Below are 22478 nucleotides of genomic sequence, written 5' to 3' on the forward strand. Positions count from 1 at the left end.
GGCATGCGTGCCTAGGGTTGCCTACCCCTGTTCTAGATCATCCGATGGTGGCCACACTACCCCTGGAGGCAGGGCCGCCTGGGAGAAATGCGAGGCCCTGTGCGAGATTTAAACGCGAGGCCCCCCCCCCCACCCAAAAGGTAAAAAAGAGAAAACAAATATATATATATAATTTTTTTTTTCTCCATACAGTCAACATATTCTTAAATAATAGCGCTGCCCGAGGCTGGGCATGATACAGTCAACATATAGCAAGAGAGAGAGCGAGAGAGAGCTCCCGTTCTACAGTCAATATACAGTGTACAGAGAGAGAGACACATTGGAAAGAAATTGAAATGCTATTTGGCCCTAAACAGAGAGTACACAGTGGCAGAATACCTGAGCACTGTGAATGAAGATCCTTGACTAGGTACAGACTCAGCGAGCACAGCCTAGCCATCGAGAAAGGCAGACTGTGTGTGTTAGAAAGAGAGAGAGAGAGAGAGAGAGAGCATGTGTGTTTGTCGTGTGTGTGTGTTAGAGAGAGAGCATGTATGAGAGATAAGCAAAGATGACCCCCTAAAGGATATTCAACTTTTAATGAAAGAACAAAACAGAAGGAAAAGATAACTTCACAAAGGCAACATGAATATACATAGATCCAAAAGGACAAAGATCAACACTTAAATCCAAAGAGAAGAGGGTCTATACCAGAGAAAACAAAGCAGCAAGGAGCCAATGGCCGACAGCTAAAGGCTAGCCAGGTAGGCTACTGACACCAGGCCACACACAGCTTTGGCCAACGGCCCAACGCTACCCAAGCTACACAAACGACCAAGACAATGAATTCACACACAGCACATGTCGTATCTCCAAATGTTGTGAAGTAACATATGTTTTGCCTGGAAAAAAACATCGTTATTAACAAAACATTCGGGAGGGGAAGGAAGGAAGAGTGGGGTAATGTCATGACATTTTCATTAATCTTACCTGCACCAAGGAACGCAGGGCGAAAGGCCGCAACACAGGTCTCCACGTTGACGAAAGGCCTCTCGCTGGCGGGACAAAAATAAGCTATGGCCAGAGCCTTGTCATGGTGCAGGCCCGACTACATCTTCTGTCAAAGATGATGTCGTAGTCAGAGTGCCAGAACCCCCTGCTATTCTCACGGCTAATGTCAATGGTCGTAGCACAAGCTAACAGCTAACTCAAGGCTAACTGATAGCATCAAACGAACGTTCCCAGCCGAGCGCAGCCGGCAGCTAACGTCGTAGCTAAACAGCTAACTGGCTAACAGTTAGCTCAACCCGGCTATCGCTAACCATTAGCTAATGCAGAAGCAAGCTATGCGGCTACCACTGAAAAACTGTACAATGTGATAAAAGCAATACAGGTGCTGACACCAGGCCACACACCGTTAGCTACTAGTAGTACTACAACAGCTAGTTGGCCAGTTTGGCTCCAGAGAGAGAGAGAGAGAGAGAGAGAGAGATGTCCACGGCGGGAATAGAATAGAGTTAATAGAATAGGTTAAAAACTCACCAAACGTCCAAGAGGATGGAGACAACCGCGTGGAGTTGACGAAGTTCATCTGCCAAACGACCATCCTCTTCATCTTGGCTGCATGCGCTGTCTCTAGGTTAGCTAACGCTAGTTAGCCTTTAGCTAAGCTAGCTACTAGCCGACATCATCATGGCTATATCCCGACTGCACCATGACAAGGCTCCGGCCATTTGTCCCGCCAGCGAGAGGCCTTTCGTCAACGTTCCTTGGTGACCGACCGACTGATAATGACCGACCTCTTCGTCTTGGCTGGCATAACTAAGCATAATAGTCAAAAGCTGCACGCGCGAAATAGTCAAACGCAGCTGACGCACGCCGGCGTACTACACATGATGTAAGTAACCACTCCCTTCGTTGAAACCAATAGTATGTCTGCTGCAGAGCCCCAGAGCTCCAATAGTGAGTATGTCTGCAGACCCAGGAACAAGTCAGACACATTCTACAAACGTGTCTAATGTGAAATATATAAGCATATAAGCAAAACTAGATTTTAGGTCTGTGATGAAAGAGGGCCTCGCGGGAAGGGGGGCCTCGCAAAAAAAAATAAAAAAAAATAAATAAATAAATAAAAAATATTTTTTTTTATTTTTTTTTTGCGAGGCCCCCCTTCCCGCGAGGCCCTGTGCGACCGCACTGCTCGCACACCCCCTGAGGCGGCCCTGCCTGTACCTCCCCTCCCCCCTCCCCCATGCTGCTATGACGCCCGAGTTAACCCTTTCCTGCCTCTGTACCCTTCAACTGAGCCAAGACTCAGACCATCTCTCTTCAAACTGCTCTAAATGAGCGGCTGTGTATTTGTACTGGTATAGGCCCGAGCATACAGCACGTTGTCCAGCACGGCGCCGTGGTCCACATTAAACCTGTCCGCGATGGCTCTCAGCCTGTCTGGGCGACTGGCGAGGACAGGGGCCAGTTAAGGACAGCATGGGATGCAAAAAAAAAAGGCTTTACACATTTCACATACATTGGAATTCTGGATTCTATCAAACCCTCTTAAATGCCTTGCTTATGCTTAAGGTTGCTTACCTGTTAAGCCCTATTTTCTGAAAATCTGCCTAGAAATACATACGGAAGATTGCTCCACTTCTACAAGGGATATTTTTGCATGTTCTTGGTATTTAGGAACATCTATGGCCCTTGGGGAATGTATTCCCAGTGTCAGAAATATTTTGTCTGTTACTAGGCTTGAGTAAATTCTGATGAAACAAAGGAGAATATAAATTATGATTTCTTCTTTGCATCTTTGCCGTTGAATAACACCATGTTAAAATTGTGCAACCTCCGACATCGCTCACTGAGCTCATTCAGCACCTTCTTGAGATCACGTGTACATAAAATCTAAGCAAATGAATAAAGGGAAGATGATTAAACAGAAGGATTTGTAGATACAGTAATAATTATAATCCATTTGAATTATACATAATACATTTATTTATGAACTATAAATGACATTATTATGACATATCATACATCTATGGATAGGGAAAAAGCTCCTGTTTCCAATGGCAGTGTTCTGGATTTAGTCATTTCCTTGCGGTTTTACGGTAAAAGAGAGATAGAATTTATTCCAATAAATTCTTATTTTCTGAACATTTTAAAAACATCGGTAAACAAACGTAGTGCTGAAAATATACACTTTGACTGCTGTTTTGACAGGGTTAGGGTCTTTACTCTTGGCTACATTTGAAAAAGAAACACAACATTAATTAATACGTCTGTATTGATCGATTTATGATAAAACAGCAGGGTCCCCCAATTGTATACTCTACGTCACTGTAAATGAGGGAAACCTTGGTGTTATATGAATGATTTTTCAGAGCAAATACTGTGCAAAGTTGTAGTTCTGTTTCATTAGGGGCTCTGCTTGGCATCACTACTGCACTATCTCGCGTACGTGCACGCGTACTGAATAAACCACAAATGTACCTCTAATACCAGTATTAGTCTGACCACACCCCTCATCAGCTTACCTTCATAAGCAGGTGTGTGGTCACCTGCTCTCCTCCTTCTCGCTTTCACCACAAGGAAGAAGTGCCTCGGTAGATCCCCACACTTGACACCATGATGGAAGAAAGGTTTAGGAGCAGCTTTGGGAAACAAGGATACGTTGACATCATATCTTTATTTTCTCTCTCACTATTTTCGAGAAAATACGGCGATATTGTCTTCGTACTGGAGTGTCTGGAAGATGATGATCATTCTAAAAACCCTCCACCGGTTTTCGTATTGGGAGCACGCCGCTGCATGCTTCTCAACTGCAGTTCCTTGCTGTGTTTGTTGGGGTGAAACCTGTCAGGCCACAGCTGAACTGTCGGACATGCCGCTGTTGTGAGAAGCGGTGCGTTCCAGGTTGGGTGAGTAGTGTTTGCTGGCGGGCTCCACTTGTCTGTTAGTGCTATGGGGGCTACTTGACAAAGTTTATGGAAACCGGCCCCAGACTAGGGTCCTTTGTTCAGCCACCTAGGCGACAGAAGGCCTTGGTCTGGAGACCATTATAGTTTTAACTAGTGGGCCGCGACCATTGACACTGGTGATCCCTGTGTGTTCTGGACGAGTGGATTCTCTCTGTCACCGTGTTAAGGCCCCATCTTTCATATCCAAATGAGAGTATTCCTTCACGAGGGGATATGTGCATGTAATGTGCGATAGCGGCAGATTCATGTTCAAAGTCAGCTACACAGGCCAGTTGGTACTGTGCTGATTCCGTCGGATGTGGTAATGTCACCGTTGTGAAGCGGTGTTGACATCTTGTTTTCTCTTTTCTCTTAAAAAGTGAGGAGAGGTTCAGAACGGCGGCCTGTCTGGGTGAGTGTTATGTCATTGTTTACATGTTCATAGCTTACGGTTAGCCGGTCAGCTGTTAACTGCTGCGTTAGCCTGCTGGATCGCTGCATGGCCTGCTTAAGGCCTACTATTAGCCAGTCAGCTGTTAGCTGCGGGGCTAGCATGTCGTGGTCGCTAGGTAACGTTAGCTTGCTGCTATGGCCATGGCCTGGCGCGGGGTAGCTTAGCTTCTCGCGCGCCGCCGTGAGCTCGCTTCTGATCGCGTGCGTCGTTAGATCGGCGTCTCGCGAGCAGAAGCAATAGCACCCGAACGGTTGGAGCAGCCGTTAGCTTGATGCTATTCTGTTGAACGTGCTTTGATTTTAACATGTTTTACACTCTTGACCACGACGTCATCCTTGACAGGGGATGTTCGTCGACCCTGCCCTGAGCCTGGACGGGGATTGCGTCAACAAAGAGGACTGTAGCGACTGGTTGGAGCGGCGACGCTGCCCGGATCGAACAACACAGGACGGCTGTGTTCTACAGTGTCTTGTGACTGCACTTTGCTGATCTGCGTTCCGGGTAGGAACGGGGTTGACCAGACCTCATAACACGTCTTCTGGTTTTACTTTGCTAAATGTATTGTGAATAACGGTGTTTTTCCCAAAACGTGTGTTGCTACAATGCATTTAGGATACGTTGCGGGTTATGTGTGAGCTGTTTTTGTCACTGGCAGTTAGCTTCTCCGTGCAAACGGGATGTAATGATCTGGTTGTTGTGTGAGTAACACAGCCGTGTACTCACAACTAAGGTAACTAACCTATGAAGCTATGCTTGGTGACAAGTGAGTAAAAGAATGTTCTTTCTCAGACTGTAATGACAATGAACAGTGTGTTCACACATTAACAGGTTTTCCTGTTTTAACTGGCCGTATTGAGGGTAAAATAGGAGGATTGTGTTTTCCCCCCCGGTTCCCTGGGGACTTTATCACCTCCTATCAGACATGTTGTGCATTAATTGTGTCTTTTGTGTGGTAGGGATACGATGTAACTCTTAGCTTGATTGCTGAGGTTGTGCTAAATCTGCTGGAGAAACTTATTTCCTAAAGGGAAATTGGTTTGGTTGCTGTCATGTGTGCTTAGCAAGGCCTGTGGTCGATACTAATCAAGAATGATGTATTCTCTCATTGTGAAAAAAACGGCGTTCCTCTGTTGAGTGTTTTTGCCATTTTTTGTAGGTGATGATGGGTTGTGTGTGTCATGTGACCTACAACTGGGTTGTACTGGCCACAGAAGCACATGTGTATGTTGGACCGGGGTTCTTAGAGCCCTCTCTATTCTGTGTTTTTCCTTAGTAAAAATCAGATAGCAGGTTAGCTCATGCGCTGTGTGGAGCTGTGAAACGCTTCATAGAGCTGACTATGACTGTGTCATATTCTCTTTTTGTCGTTACGTCGTATCATGGGTGTGGGGTCGTAAAGGGGTGAACTGGTAACCTTTCCTCTCCCCATTGTTCTGTCGGTCAGGGGTACACCCCCTGTCCTTCAAGGTTCCCGTCACGTGGCGGTTCGGCACGTTACGGGGGGGGGGGGGGGGGGGGGAGGGAGTTCCTGGTCCCACGGCCTGGTATATTGGGCGTGTGCACCGCAGGAATTCCCCCGCCATAGAGTACGTCACCGTGCGCGTCTCTGTTGGTAGGACTTCCGTGTGCTGTTCAGGTCCATGTGATGGATCTGTTTTCAGGGGGGGTGGTCAGGGCTCCTCCTCACCAAGCACCTATTCAGGCCTTCTGTGAGTTCGGACTCCTTCTTCCATGTGAGGAAGCCTCCATCAGAGTACAGAGCCTTCCTCCTCAGATTGTCAAAGTGAGTGGACCCTCTAGAAGGGTCCTTTTCTATTGTATGTATATTCGATTCAATTCGTTTATTGAGTGTGTATGGGTTCAGTGCCTCTTCCCCGGAGGCCCTAAAACCAGTTTTTTACATGGCTCAAGGTGCAATATATTCTTTTCAATCTGTACAGCTCGCGTGGGAAGTCTCTCTGGGGATCCCCGTCTCTTTCCTATGGGAGGGTGGTGGGATGTAAAAATGTGAACATTTTTTACCCCGGCTGTGTAGACTGGGATACATACTGTTGATGCTTCCTTCTTTCTATTCCAGAAGTGTTGGAGTTAGGGAGTGTCACACCCCTCTTGTCGTTCCCCTGGGCGCCTTGGGGATTCAATGACGGGTCTAAATAGCCTGTTCATTGATGGGGGTGTGTCCCGACGCACGTATAGTGCTAGCTCGCTGTAAACAGGCGATTGACTGGCACGCCTTGGTTGCTTGTGGTTGAAACAGCGTTTTTATAAAGCAACTGAGATGGGGGTTTTTCCTCTTCCGACGACCACATCCCATGACCTGGGTGGGTTGTCGACGGATTCTCGTTCATGTCTGGGGGATGATGACGGGATGGATCTGAACATGTGTAGTGGGGTCTCACGCCCTTGGGGTGGGCCACCAGGCGCGGTTCGTCCGAACGTCTGGGTGGCGCCTTCTTTTCATGTTAAGATCAACACGCATATCTGCCCTTCTCCTGGAGTAGGCATGTCGGCGTGGTTAGGGCACGGGACTGGTTCTGGTCACGCTGGTCCAGATCAGTTGAACCCGTTGTCCGCCGGGGATGCAGATCTGCTGTTCTGGTACCCTGAGGGACTTGGGCTTTTTTCAGGGGGAAAAATGCCAGGTCGGTCTGGGTGTCACAGGGTTAAGCGCTATGGAGACCCTGGTTGGGTATGTTTTTACTCAGCACTGTCGTCATGGCTTACAGCCATGCCATTCTGTATGCGCTCGATCTCGTCGGATCTCGGCCGCTACACAGGTTGGTCCTGGTTAGTACTTGGTTGGGAGACCGCCGGGGAATACCAGGTACGGTGTGCTTAGGGGCTGGTTCTCCATTATTTTTCGCTCCTCTCTCACGCATGGCGAAGAGGGGCCTGTGGGGGTGGTTTTTTGGCCTCCTCTGGTGACCCTGTGCTTCCCGTACCGCCAGGCCCGGTCCGAAGTGATGTTTGCGACCCGTAGGCCTGGGTTAACCCTTTTTGGAAACTGAAACACTTGTACTGCGGTTTAGCCGGTGTATACCCGCAGGTGTGTTTTGGAGTTTTTTCTTGTGGGGTTATAGGAACAACCACCGCATTGGGTAACACCGAGGTGGTTGATTCCCTGGTGTGTTGGAGCAGTGTCAACTCCCGGGTTCACCGTTTGAGGGTGCCCCTGCACGTTCATGACGTCTGCCAATCGTGTCAGCCTTCTCTGCCTCGACCCCTCTGGGTGGGGGTTTTTAAATGGAGGCTTGGTCATGCAACACCGCCAGCTTACGCTCCTTCCGCCGGGGCGGCTGTGTTCAGCTGTCCCCTCTGGCGCCTGTCTCGTCCGCAGTCTCCAGGCTAGGGTTAACAGCCTGTTGCCTGGTTTTTCCCCGGTGCGCTGCCTGCTTCCGTTGGTTAACCTTTTTTGTGTGCTTACGGCCATGCTGACTGTCTGTTCTGCAGGGTTAGTGTGCCAGGCGGTGTACTGTTGGGGGGACGGGGCCCGCTCGGTTTACGGCCATACCGACCTGAACACGCCCGATCTCGTCCGATCTCGGAAGCTAAGCAGGTTCTGGCCTGGTTAGTACTTGGGATACCGCCTGGGATTACCGGGTGCAGTAACTGGGGGGCCTTTGTCCGAATACGCTGGCGATGTGGGGGGCGGGGCACTACGTGCCCACCTGGTGGGGTCTTGATGCTGGCATCATGGACTTCTCCGGGCCCCCATTCCAGGGAGTCCAGTCCTTTTGGTGGGTCTGGGTCTTCCTTCGCGCTCCGCTGCTACGGCCTTGCCACAGGGTTGGGTTTGCCCTTGACCCCGTGATTCTGGGGGCAGTAACGAGGTTGTTCCTCCGTTCGTTCCCGGGTGGCATGCGGGTTGTGCGTGTGTGTAGTCGTGGGGTCAAGCCACGGTCTGCTCACCCTGTGCGTTAAGTTGCTTGAGTGCCTCTTCGCACGGTCGGGTCCGTCGCCTTCCCGTGAAGCCTCTAATAGGGGGGATACCCTCCATTAGGGGGGGTCGGGGGGGCTCGGCCCTCCCTGTTCTGATGGTTTTGGGGGGCTGTCAGCGGGGTGTATTTGTCAGCCAGCGGCTCCGCTTGGCCTCCCTTTGTGCAGTAGTGATGCCAAGCAGAGCCCCTAATGAAACTGAACGTTAGGTTATGACTATAACCAAGTTCTGTTAATTAGGGGTGACGCTTGGCATCAGACGGCCGCTGCAGCCCTTGACCTCACCTTGTGGTGAAAGCTTGGGAAGGAGGAGAGCAGGTGACCACACACCTGCTTATGAAGGTAAGCTGATGAGGGGTGTGGTCAGACTAATACTGGTATTAGAGGTACATTTGTGGTTTATTCAGTACGCGTGCACGTACGCGAGATAGTGCAGTAGTGATGCCAAGCGTCACCCCTAATTAACAGAACTTGGTTATAGTCATAACCTAACGGTATGCGTCCACGGTGGAGCAGTGTGACTCGAGGAGGATACAAAGTGTGCTCCGTGTCGATGAGGATGACCTTCCCTCCCGTGTAGCCGTCCTCGCCTGGGAGCTGAGCTGTGACTGGACGACAGACACATGGAGACTCGGTGTGAACACGGACAAAGAAACTATAAAAGGAAGGGTCATCACGTCAGAATACCAGCGTTCTTTTTTTTTGATACAATTTTTTATTATTATTCACATGAAACAAGACAACACATTAACCACAATCACTGTTACAAAGGATCAGATTAAACCGAATATATATATTTATTTATTGATATATATTGCATAGTATTTGTATATCGTTTGATATCCCTTGTATATTCCTTGTACATATACACGGAATGTCCCTTTAGCCCAGACCATGATATTTCATTCTCCTATTGGACAGCGGTCCACCGGCGCCAGAGCCGTGCCTCCGGAGTCAGGTTCAAAGTCACCCTCAAGACATGTCTGAACATGCCCGGCCTTGCCCAGGGCTACGAGACAGAAATGAGGCTGGCACTAGTTTGTTCACCGTGCGTATAAATACGGCGCAGGTGAATACAGAAGCACTTAGTCTTACTTAGTCAGAAGTCAAGAGTTACCCAATAAGTTGAAGCCTCACCCACAATACAACGTGCGGTGAAGTATGGCCTGTTTGGCCCTAGAATAGAGCATTGAGACCGCGTGCGAATTAATAACTGAATTGTCAGAGTTTGGCGCTATACCGTCGAGTGCGACATATTTCTATTAAGTCAGTAATAGTCTATTTGTGTATAGTGTATCGTGCGGCTAAAGTTCTACAGTGACCAGCATCCCCAACGCTTCCTCGTATTAGCTAGAGTTCTTATCCAGGCTGGGCTGCTTTCATGGCGCTTTCACCCGAGGAGACCTAGACGAGAACCGTGTGGACATGTACACTGGATTAATCTACCCGACGACTACATAGCCCTTTGCGGCTGGAATATATTTGCTTTGGTCCTGTGATTTATGGAGCGGAGAATCGCCGACGCTTACACGTGTTGGATTTACCCCGCGAGGAGCCAAGTCGAGTCGGCGCCTCAGAGAGCCTGAGGCCGGCTAGCTTTCTTCACTGTGGAGCTACAGTCTACGGAGAACAGCTGTATTCGTCTGTGGATCAAGAGGCTATTGCACCGTCTCCTGTACTTGGAGTCTCCTTAGTCATCGTTGACCAGACTCTCTACTACCGACAGATCCTCTACCCCTGCTGGCTTACAACCAGGGGGACCCTTCCAGTATCTCCCGCTATATATTACTAGTGTACCATAGATATAATTCCCTAAGATTCAGGTTGTATAATTACCTCCTGCGTAACCAGAGAATGGACATTCATTGTTGATTTGCCTACGCACATTCCTTTGCCTTACAAGTGCATTCAAAGTATAATAGAGAAGTATTATGTACCTTTTGCTGCAATAAATACTTAAAGACAACTTTGTGTAGAACCGGTTCATTGTGGGAAGTGTTCATTATATTTAGATATCATGTACTGTATGGCCAGTAATTAAAGTACATAAAGCGGTAGTGGTTTAATGATACCATACTTATCAATACAGTCAGGGAATTGTACCCCTCAGTTACAATTGGTCCTTCGAGCCGGAGGGTAACTAGTGTAATATTAATATAGTGGTATTAATATTGACATGGCCTATGATGAACACTCCACAAAACGGTTCTCCTAAAGTAGATCGCCCGCAGCGTAGACGGCAGACACCTCAGTACATAGAGGATTACGTTGCCAATATACTACCTAGCCTTCTACAGACGGTAAACGCGGAAAAAGTAGATAGTAAAATTATGTCCGACCCTATCGACCAGGCTACCCCGCCAATAGAGGCCCTAGTGGGTTCTAACGTAACTGACCAAGCTCACGTAGGGACCAGGAGGGACCCGACACGACTTTACCCCCCGCCAAGACCGAAGAAGTAGTCCCCGGAGAGCTCCAGGATAAAGACAGCTCTCCAGGGATGGAACTCTACCCGCTACAAGAAGAGGAGAGCACCCCGGAGATGGATCTCCAGGACTCGCCACAGGAGAACAGATCTCCAACGAGTACTGCCAGGAGCGGATCACCTCAACCAGCATCTTCCCCCAGCGAGGCGGACAAGATGCTGGCACAGGCATTCCTCGCCAGCCTAGCAGCCTCAACAGAGCGCGATCGACTCCAAGCACAGGCGCTTAGTGAGCGCGAACATTCTTCCATGGAAAGAGAACGCCTTCAAGCGCAGCAACGGAGCGACGAAGATCGTATACGTCTAGAGATTAGACGCCTTCAGACGGAAGAGAATATGGTAAGGGACCGGGCCGAAGCCCAGCGCGCCGCCGCCGAAGCCCAGCGCGCCGCTGCCGGTGCCCAAAGAGAAGCAGAGCGCGACCTCGCTCTCACCAAGCGCGAAGCCGAGCGCGACCGATTACAAGCGCAGATAATGGAGCAGCTGATCACCAGGGCAACACCCCCTCCCTCCGCACGGGGTTCCAGGGCCTCGTCAAGACAAGGGTCAAGGGCACCCTCCCCTACCCGATCAAGCGACCCTGAGCCCGACCACCAGAGAGAGCCTATACCCCCCTCCGAACTCCTTCCCCGACCGGTCCACGCGAGACCCAGCTACAAGGAAGAAACGGTCTACACCGCGGAGAGGCTAAATAGACGACTACAGGATCTAGAGGACCTGCCAGAGGAAGAAGAAGAGGGAGAGGAGGAGAGTCAAGCCCGACAGCAGCACAGTACTCCACAGGACCAGGAGGTCCAGTACAGCCCAGGCTCTACCCCCGCGGCTCTGCGCTACAGACCCCCGACTCAATTCACGGGTGAGCTTGACGCACGACCAGCCCCGAGGAATAGCACCTGGATACGCGGGCCATGGTACCCAGCAGGTACCAGCCCACCAAGAGGCGTAAGAGGAGACTCGCCTAGGAGGCCTCTCTTCCAACGCTCACCGATGTGCCAGCCATCCATGGCATCATACATTGGCACACCGACGTTTCCGGACTTCACCCACGAGAACAGAGCACAGTACACGGAGCTACGAATGTGCTTAGAGACAATGATGTCCGATGTAGCTGATGAACCGTACAAGTATGCTATCCTACTGAAGCACCTCAAGGTGCCCCGAGCGCACAATATAGCGCTGGCCTATGCCACCTCTACTACCCCATACACAGCGGCTCTAGCAGCACTCGACCAAAGATATGGACGCATATGGGACTACGTAATACAAGAGATAAGGCATATTGACCGCCTACCCCCAGCCACAGACAATCGCTCACTAGATGACCTGTCTATCAAGGTACAATCCCTGGTAGGGATGCTGGGGGCGCAAAGAGAAAAGGGTATGCACGAACTGTACGCAAACTCTAATGTCGAGAGGATTTTAGAGAAGCTTCCGCCCGCCCGACAAGAGCGCTTCAGGCGGCAAAGAGACCACCGTGATCCTAACGGTCCCGAGCCATCCCTCCTAGACCTAGCCGACTTCCTGGCGAGAGAAGTCAACAGCCTACGGTTGGATACGTTCATGCGGAGCACCCCAAGCTCCAGAGAGGGACCTAGGAGAGCAAACGATGGCCGAAGATTGGTGACCGTCATGCACCAATCAGAATCAGTACCGAGCAGCAAGAACCACAGTACCCCCTCGATGAAAGAGAAGTGGAAGATGGTGTGCCCGTACTGCGAAAAGGAACACTGTGACACGTTCAAGAAGATGACCGCCGACGAGGTGAGTCAATGGATAAAGTCCAACCGACGCTGTTACCGATGTGCGCGCAGTCACATGGCAGCCGATTGCCGCTTAAAGAAGAGGTGTAGTCGGTGTGACGGAGCCCACCTAGATGTCCTACACGACAGTAACAGAAGAAAGCCTGCACCCTCAAGCAGCACAAAGGCAAGTGTTATGTACATTGACCCCGCCAGCAGCGGGGGCGCCCGGGTGCTCTTAAAGGTGGTCCGCGTAACACTGAGTTACCAAGACAAGGTCATGGACACTTACGCCGTCCTTGACGACGGGTCAGAGAAGACCCTTCTCCTCGCGTCCGCTGCGGCCCAGCTGGGGCTGCGGGGGAGCGAAAACCAGATGACGATTCGGACAATAAGAAGAGATCTAAAGACGATAAAGGGCGAGAATGTCTCCTTCACTATCGCAGCAAGCGGGCAGCCAGAGAGACGGTATAGGATTACTAATGCTTTCACCAGCCAAGAAATAGGCCTGTCGCAGTACACCTACCCCATCGCCAAGCTGATGGATAAATATGTGCACCTGCGTCAACTACCTATACCGCTCATAGACGGTGCCACCCCGACCCTGCTGATAGGCTCCGACCATGCAGACCTCATAGTCCCGATTGACCGGGTCCACACAGGGCCCAGAGGCTGTCCTGCAGCAGTCGAGACCCGCCTAGGATGGACATTACAAGGCCCCCTCGCTAAGTCTCTTAACCGAACAGCAGCCACTAGCTGCCTCCACTCCAGAGTGACAGAAGAAGACACCACCCTCCTACAGCATGTCGAGAGGCTATGGACACTAGAGACAATGCCCTTTAAGAACAAAAAGAAAGACATTCGTTCCAAGGAGGACATTTACGCTATAGCCCTCCTCGAGCAAGGGACAAAGAGAGTCAAAGTCAACGGAGTGATGAGATACGCAACTCCACTCCTGAGGCGAGAGGGTATGCCTACCTTCCACGCCCCAAAAGAAGCGACGGAGCGGTATCTATTGAACACAGAGCGGCGCCTAGCCAGAGACCCCGCTCAAGAGACTATGTACCGCGCTGAGATTAACAAGCGAATCACAGCGGGACACATAAAGAAAATTGACTGGCGACGTCGTGCACTGCTCCGCGCCTCCCTGATCAAAGACGGCTTTGATCTCCGGCAGCGGGCCAGCAGCGACCCCCCAGTATTGCGCAGCCTCCCCCCAGAGGACAAGCCCCTGCTGCGGTTCCTATGGAGAGAGAGGATCGGAGATGAGCAACCAGCCATCTATCAATGGGAAGTCCTCCCTTTCGGAACCACATGCAGCCCATGCTGTGCTACGTTTGCACTGCAAAAGCACGTCGCAGAGGACCCAGCAGCTGATGAAGAGGTCCGACAAAGTGTAGGAAATAGTTTCTACGTGGACAACTGTCTGCAAAGCGTCTCGACGGCAGAAGAAGCCGAGGCCCTTCTACTCAAGCTCCGCGCCTCCCTGATCAAAGGCGGCTTTGATCTCAGGCATTGGGCCAGCAGCGACCCGCAAGTATTGCGCAGCCTCTCCCCCGAGGACAAGGCAGCAAGCAGCGAGACCTGGATGGCGACCATCCCAGGAGAAGTCCAAGAAATGACATTAGGACTAGTCTGGCGCTTCAAAACAGACTCGCTCCATTATGAACACACACCCCTGACCAAGGAGCAGGGAAGGTCGACTGCACTACCGACCACCAGACGGAGTGTATACAGAACACTCGCCAGACAATATGACCCGTTGGGATGTATTCTACCTTACACCACCAGGGCAAAGATGATTGTAAGAGCGTTATGGGACAAGGACCAGGGCTGGGACGACCCCATACCCGAACACCTTGCATCCACATGGAGAGAGTGGGAGACGGAACTCAGCTCACTCCCAGGTGTCAACATACGCCGCAGCTACTTCCCACCCACAGTGAGGCCGGAGACGTGCCAGATGGACCTGCACGTCTTCAGCAACGCCTCCGAAGTAGCCTACGGTTCGGTGGCCTACTTGCGTGCCCGAGAGGAGGGAGGAGAAATACATACTGCTTTCATCCTGGCTCGCTCAAGAATAGCCCCACGAAAGCAACAATCTATCCCGCGTCTAGAGCTCTGCGCAGCCCTAGCAGGAGCGCAACTCGCCACGTTAATCCAACGTGAACTCACCATTCCGGTGCAAAGAACAATCTTGTGGTCAGACTCCACGACAGTACTCACATGGATCCGGTCTGATTCGTGCAGATACAAGGTCTTCGTGGGAGTCAGAGTCACAGAGATTCAAGATTTAACAGAAGTAGCAAGCTGGAGGTATGTGGACACAAAACACAACCCAGCTGACGTCATCACCCGGGGAATGTCCCTGGATGACCTCACCCGTCACAACCTATACAGTGACGGGCCAGAGTTCCTCAAGCTCCCGGAAGAAGAGTGGCCTACACCCACCCCACGGGAAGCGAGTAAAGAGGAGGCCGAAAACAAGAAATCTATGTTCTGTGGATTGAACACACTCGTCTCCACAGACCCCGACATAGACGATTGCCTCACCCTAGAGAGTGCGCAGCTAAAGACATTCCTGTGGCACCACCCAGAGGTTCAGCTCACTACTGACATTACAGCAGCTGACTACGAAGAAGCAGAACTTCTTCTACTACAACGAGCCCAGAGAGACTTGTTCCCCGATGAGCTAGACTGTCTACAGGGAGCAAAGCCCGTCCCATCAGACAGCAGACTGCTCCACCTAGCCCCCGAGAGCGACGCCCATGGTCTCATCAGAGTGGGTGGTCGTCTGCGGAGAGCTCCAGACTTAACGGATGACGTCAAGTACCCGATAGTCTTAAACAGCCGACACAAGGTCACAGAGCTGATCATAAAGAAATACGACGAGGATGTGCATCACGCCGGGGCAGAGAGAGTCTTCGCGGAGATCAGACGTCGTTATTGGATACTGCAAGGGAGAGAAGCAGTGCGGCGCTTCCAGCGAACCTGTCTAGACTGTCGTAAGTGGCGAGCGCAGCCCAGTATACCCCGGATGGCTGACCTACCTCCCTGTCGCCTCCGACTCGGCGACAAGCCTTTTCACTCCACCGGTATGGACTGTTTCGGCCCGCTGTATATAAAGAAAGGAAGAGGAACCGAGAAGCGGTGGGGTATTGTATTCAAATGCATGACCACCCGAGCGATGCATATAGAACTCCTTCCAACTATGAGCACAGACTCATTCCTTATGGCCTTCCGAAGATTCACATCGCGGAAAGGCAAACCGTCTATATTATTGTCTGATCACGGGACAAACTTCAAAGGCGGAGAAAGAGAGCTGAGAGAGAGCTTCCAAGCTATGGGCCCAGAACTTAAGACCCACCTCGCTCCATCCCAGATTGACTTCCAGTTTAATCCCCCGAACGCACCTCACTTCGGTGGAACTTGGGAACGAGAAGTACGTTCAATAAAGACAGCCCTGTACGCCGTGCTTGGGGCCGAGACTGTGGCGGAAGAAGTCCTAATGACAGTCCTCACGGAGATCGAGGGAGTATTGAACTCAAAGCCCCTCGGTTACGTCTCAAGTGATGTAGCAGATGTCGACCCAGTCACCCCCAACACACTCTTGATGGGGCGGCTGGACCCCGCGCTACCACAGACAATGTACAGGCCTGAAGAAGCGAACGGCCGAAGAATGTGGAGGTACAGTCAAGTATTGGCTGACAAGTTTTGGAACAGCTTCCTACTCCACTATCTACCGTCTCTACAGACCCGCCAGAAATGGGTGAAAGAGAGAGACAATTTGACAGAAGGAACAGTCGTCATGATTATCGACCAGTCACTACCCCGAGCTATGTGGCCGGCTGGCCGTGTAAGCAAAGTGATCACCGGTGCCGACGGAAAGGTCCGAGCAGCCGAAGTGCTCGTCCAAGGGCGGATCTACACCCGACCCGTGGCGAGGCTAATAGAACTGCCAAGGCTCCCCGATACTATCGATGACGACCATGACCCCATGACTTTGTGAACTGACCGACCCCTCACAACAGACATTGAGTAGTGGACAGTGCGGTTAATCTGTCTCTGCTTAGCTAATTAGGTGGGACTAATTAGGAGGCGGCTGTTACAAAGGATCAGATTAAACCGAATATATATATTTATTTATTGATATATATTGCATAGTATTTGTATATCGTTTGATATCCCTTGTATATTCCTTGTACATATACACGGAATGTCCCTTTAGCCCAGACCATGATATTTCATTCTCCTATTGGACAGCGGTCCACCGGCGCCAGAGCCGTGCCTCCGGAGTCAGGTTCAAAGTCACCGTCAAGACATGTCTGAACATGCCCGGCCTTGCCCAGGGCTACGAGACAGAAATGAGGCTGGCACTAGTTTGTTCACCGTGCGTATAAATACGGCGCAGGTGAATACAGAAGCACTTAGTCTTACTTAGTCAGAAGTCAAGAGTTACCCAATAAGTTGAAGCCTCACCCACGATACAACGTGCGGTGAAGTATGGCCTGTTTGGCCCCAGAATAGAGCATTGAGACCGCGTGCAAATTAATAACTGAATTGTCAGAGTTTGGCGCTATACCGTCAAGTGCGACATATTTCTATTAAGTCAGTAATAGTCTATTTGTGTATAGTGTATCGTGCGGCTAAAGTTCTACAGTGACCAGCATCCCCAACGCTTCCTCGTATTAGCTAGAGTTCTTATCCAGGCTGGGCTGCTTTCATGGCGCTTTCACCCGAGGAGACCTAGACGAGAACCGTGTGGACATGTACACTGGATTAATCTACCCGACGACTACATAGCCCTTTGCGGCTGGAATATATTTGCTTTGGTCCTGTGATTTATGGAGCGGAGAATCGCCGACGCTTACACGTGTTGGATTTACCCCGCGAGGAGCCAAGTCGAGTCGGCGCCTCAGAGAGCCTGAGGCCGGCTAGCTTTCTTCACTGTGGAGCTACAGTCTACGGAGAACAGCTGTATTCGTCTGTGGATCAAGAGGCTATTGCACCGTCTCCTGTACTTGGAGTCTCCTTAGTCATCGTTGACCAGACTCTCTACTACCGACAGATCCTCTACCCCTGCTGGCTTACAACCAGGGGGACCCTTCCAGTATCTCCCGCTATATATTACTAGTGTACCATAGATATAATTCCCTAAGATTCAGGTTGTATAATTACCTCCTGCGTAACCAGAGAATGGACATTCATTGTTGATTTGCCTATGCACATTCCTTTGCCTTACAAGTGCATTCAAAGTATAATAGAGAAGTATTATGTACCTTTTGCTGCAATAAATACTTAAAGACAACTTTGTGTAGAACCGGTTCATTGTGGGAAGTGTTCATTATATTTAGATATCATGTACTGTATGGCCAGTAATTAAAGTACATAAAGCGGTAGTGGTTTAATGATACCATACTTATCAATACAGTCAGGGAATTGTACCCCTCAGTTACAATCACAATACATAGAACTTCACAAGAAAATAACAAAAACAATAATAATAATACAGACTAACAATTATACAGACAAGAGAAAAGAAAACAGAGTTCAACCTTCTACATTTTAATTCCAAGGGGTACTATCTAATAAATGGTCTTTCCCAGTGTTCAGCCCCGATTCCCGGCCGTGTGACCCTATATTAATAAAACGTACATCTCCAATCCACCACAAGGACCATTTTTTGAGAACACGACCCGAAAACAGAGCAATGAACCTTCATGAAAAAACAAAAACCTGTAGAGGTGTTCCATAGACTCACAGAGACCGTGTAAAAGTGGCCAAACAGTGAAGAAATAGTTAAATAGCTGCCCCCCCATAATATCCCCAGCTAAACTCAAGATGACAAGACAAAAGACAAGACAGACAAAACATTTCCTCCTCCCCCTCCCAAGAGACCGCCGGACTCACCCGAACACGCACCTCAACCCCGCTCAGCCGCACACTGCGGTCTTTACCTTCTCAGCTGCTGCGAACCACAGGTCAATTCCAGCCTGCCCTACCCCAATCACCCGGGCTGTGGATATCTCAAGATAAATCACATCCAATAGAGTTAGGGACCAGTTAATCATTGTAAGCTTCTCAGGCTCCTTCCATCTCATTGCTATCAGCTTCTTCGCTGCCGTGACGCCCGCTAGGACAACCCTTTTCAGTTGTACGGAAGCGGGTAGTGTCGTTATATCGTTCAGGAGTAGCGTAACAGCTGTGAATGGGATAGTTAAGCCACACAGATCTGAAAGTTTGTCCGTTATTGACCTCCAGAAGCGGGCCACTGGTGGGCAATCCCAATACATATGCATATAAGTGCCCGTGGCCTTCTGAGAGCACAAAGTGCACCGAGAGTCGGTTATCAGTCCCATAGCATATAGCTTCCTAGGTGTAAGATGGGTCCTATGAATATAATTAAAATTAATTTGCTGGTGATTGGGGTTGCGGGAAGATAATGCCACATTTGCCCAAACATCATCCCAGTCAAACTCGGGGTCCAACTCCGGGATATCCACACGCCAGATTGTATCCAATGATAAATTCTTATACGTGGATTGAATTAAGAGCGTATAAAAGTCGGAGACAAACCCTCTGGATGTCGTCCTGTCCACTATGAGCCTGAGGAAGGGGTGTGGGTGCAAGGCTTGAGCCCACGGTACGCCATGCGCCCTCAGTGCTGACCTTAGTTGAAGGTAAAGAAAGAAGGACTCGCCGGGAAGATCATAAAATTCTCTTAAGTCCTGAAACGCACGGAGGCCGTTCTTATCATAAATATCCTCCAGAGTATGCACTCCCCTCCTTTGCCATTGAGGAATATTAACCGGCTTGTGTCCAACAAGTAATTGCTGGTTATTAAAAATTGGAGAGTCCAGGTGCCAAGGGCATTTAACCCCACACGACCTCTGTACATTACGCCACGTTTGGATCACGTGAGTTATGATCGGTCCATACCTCAGCCGGCATTTCGAAATAGAGACAGTGGAATACACTACATCCTGCAATCTTAGCGGAGATACCGCCGCCGCTTCTAAGGAGCGCCACGATACAGCCTCTACAGGGTCTAGCCAGCACATCAGAGGTCTCAGTGAAAAGGACCAGAAATAAAGTTTAAAATCAGGGATTGCGAGGCCCCCATCTTGTTTTCTACGTTGAGTAGTAGCCCTTTTGATTCTTGGGCGTTTGTTATTCCAGATAAACTTAGATACCATCGATTGTACCTTGCGCCAGTGGTCTATTGGAGGGGGCAGGGGGAGCATTGAGCTAATAAAATTTATCCTAGGCAGGATGTTCATTTTGATTATGGAAGCCCGGGCTTGTAAGGAGTTAGGAAGGGACGACCACCTGTCTAGATCCTGGCGTATTTTATCATAAGTACCCGTGAAGTTGTACTTAGTAGTTTGGTTCAGCGTGGGGAATATCTCTATGCCCAAGTATTTAAAATGTTCTACTATGGGGATATCAGCTGGTAGTCGTACCGCCTTGGCCAGTTCATTAAGAGGTAGGCAGGCTGATTTGTTCCAGTTAATCTTAAAACCTGACAATTTACCAAAGTCGTCGATTATCCTCAATAATTTTGTGGCCGACCGGGAGGGGTCGTCCATGAAAATCAGCAGGTCATCCGCATAGAGAGCAATTTTGTGTGGAGTATTGTTGACCATTATGGGGACGATGTCCTCCGATTGCCTAATAAATTGGGCCAAAGGTTCGAGGGAAAGCGCGAACAGTCCCGGGCTCAGAGGGCAACCCTGTCTAGAAGATCTGGAGACTGGAAAGAGTGTGGAACAGTTTTTGCCTGTCAGTATCATCGCAGACGGCGAGGCATACAGGACTTTAATCATATGAATAAAACTCTTTCCAAGACCCATGACCTCAAGTACCTTCCACAGGTATGACCACTCAAGTCTGTCAAACGCCTTCATGGCATCCAAAGACAGAACTGTGGATGGAGTTGTATTGTCTTTACTGTTATCGATTACATGCAACAGCCTCCTAAGATTATCTGCAGCCAGACGCCCCGGGATAAAACCAGTTTGATCGCAGTGTACCAATACAGACATAAATCTCTGCAGGCGACGGGCCAGCACCTTGGCAAACACCTTTAAATCGGCCCCGAGAAGACTCAAGGGTCTATAGCTACCACAATCATTGGGATCTTTGTCCTTCTTGAGAAGTAAAGAAATCAACGCCATATTGACATCTCTTGAGAACTCCCCTTGTTCGATAGCGTAATTGATCATATCGAGCATCAATGGACCCAGTTGGTCCCAGAAAGCTAAATACACTTCGGGTGGAATACCATCCCAGCCTGGTGCCTTACCCCTCTGCATTTCAACAATCGTCTCCCTCAATTCTACGAGAGTAATCGGTCTCCCCAGTTCCTTGGCCTCTTCCTGTGGGGTATCTCAAGCCCGCCAATGAACGATTCAAATTTAGAGTCATCAAGATTACCCTCTGAGCTATATAACTGTGAGTAAAACTCTTTAAAAGTGTCATTGATCTTTTTAGAATCAGTAGTGACTGCACCCTGGCTCGTCCTAATCGAGGGGATATCCGAGAAATGATCATTTGAGCGTATTTTCATTGCCAATAGATGGCTAGGTCTGGAGCCGTGAAAATAGTAATTTTGTCTTGTCCTATGTATCAAGAACTCAGACTGTTGTTTAAGTATGGAGTTTATTTCTTTTTTGACTATCTTACGTTGTGTGTTTAGTCGTTCATTATAGTTAGTTTGCAAGGATGCGTATAGGTCCGCATATAATGATTCCAGTCCTTCTAGCTTTTTTGACCGGGATTTTCGCAAATTGGAGGCAAATAGTGTGACATGACCCCTGATAAATCCTTTCAATGCGTTCCACAGGACCCTAGGGTCTTCTACTGTGCCAACGTTGATCTGCAAAAATTCAGCTAGTTTACTCCTGAACTCAGAACAGAAGTCATCGTTCTTTAGCAAGGTCGAATTAAACCGCCATCTGGGAGCTCTTGCGGAGAGCCTGCCAAAGGTTGCCGTAAGGAAAATTCCCTTGTGGTCTGAGAGAGCCAAGGGAACCAATGAGACATCGAAACTATCAAACATATTAGGGGACGCGAATGCATAGTCAATTCGAGAGAAGCTTTTGTGTCTGGCTGACAGGTGAGAGTAATCTTTGAGGGTGGGGTTGCATAAGCGCCAAAGGTCTGTGAGCCCCGTGTCTTTGGCCCACATCCTAAGGGCCTTAGAGGCCCGTTTTTGGTCGCTCGTTTCAGAGGGCCCGGACCTATCCATCTCCGCATCCCAGCACGCATTAAAATCGCCACCCACAATGAGAGCGTATCCATTAAGTTCCAACATATTCTTCGTGATTGTATTATAGAACGCTGAATCAAATGTGTTAGGAGCATACAATGCTATTATAGCCATCTTCCTATGCAAGAATTCAACTTTTGCTATAGTAATCCTTCCCTCCGTGTCCGACCATACATCCAAGATTTTGATATCAAGGTTACGTCTTGTAACTATGACTACTCCTTTCGTCTTATCATCGGCTGAGGATGAGGAGATAACGTGATATTGCCGATTTGCCAGTCTTGACACGTCACCTACCAATAAATGCGTCTCACTAAGGAGAGCAAGGTCAATATTTCTCCTCTTCAATAGCCAAAGGACACTGGCACGCTTGTGTGGGGCGTTAAGCCCTCCTGCGTTCCAAATTAAAATATTCAATTTAGCCATGGTCGAGCTTGTATAAATGCGTAGAGAACATACCAGTGCAGCCAGGCTGAGTACAGAGGTGCTGATCCCGGCGGGCCCAGACGGTCAATCCCAGGAGTTCAGAGGAGGAACAATTACACACATATAAAACAGTACATAAAACACATAAAAATACCACCCCAGCTACAACCCCCCCTCCTTCTATTCTAAACCCTAACCCACCCGTCCTATTATAAGGCCCCCTATACCCACT

The 22478-nt window shown here is 49.5% G+C and overlaps 1 protein-coding gene across 1 annotated transcript in view; it reads right to left on the bottom strand.

Moving 5' to 3' along the window:
- Positions 1–2343: 2343 nt before the first annotated feature.
- Positions 2344–22478, bottom strand: part of LOC311248653 (meiotic recombination protein DMC1/LIM15 homolog) — a gene marked incomplete at both ends in the record, with an annotated part of 42326 nt that continues 22191 nt past the window's right edge. Inside the window, 2 exons of the mRNA XM_084339506.1 lie at positions 2344–2435; positions 8861–8933. Of these exons, the coding sequence (XP_084195632.1) occupies positions 2344–2435; positions 8861–8933 (165 nt within the window). The remainder of the gene's footprint in view (positions 2436–8860; positions 8934–22478) is intronic.

Source organism: Notolepis coatsorum (genome assembly GCF_963971535.1).
Source record: "Notolepis coatsorum genome assembly, contig: SCAFFOLD_1340, whole genome shotgun sequence".
Lineage (NCBI taxonomy): Eukaryota > Metazoa > Chordata > Actinopteri > Aulopiformes > Paralepididae > Notolepis > Notolepis coatsorum.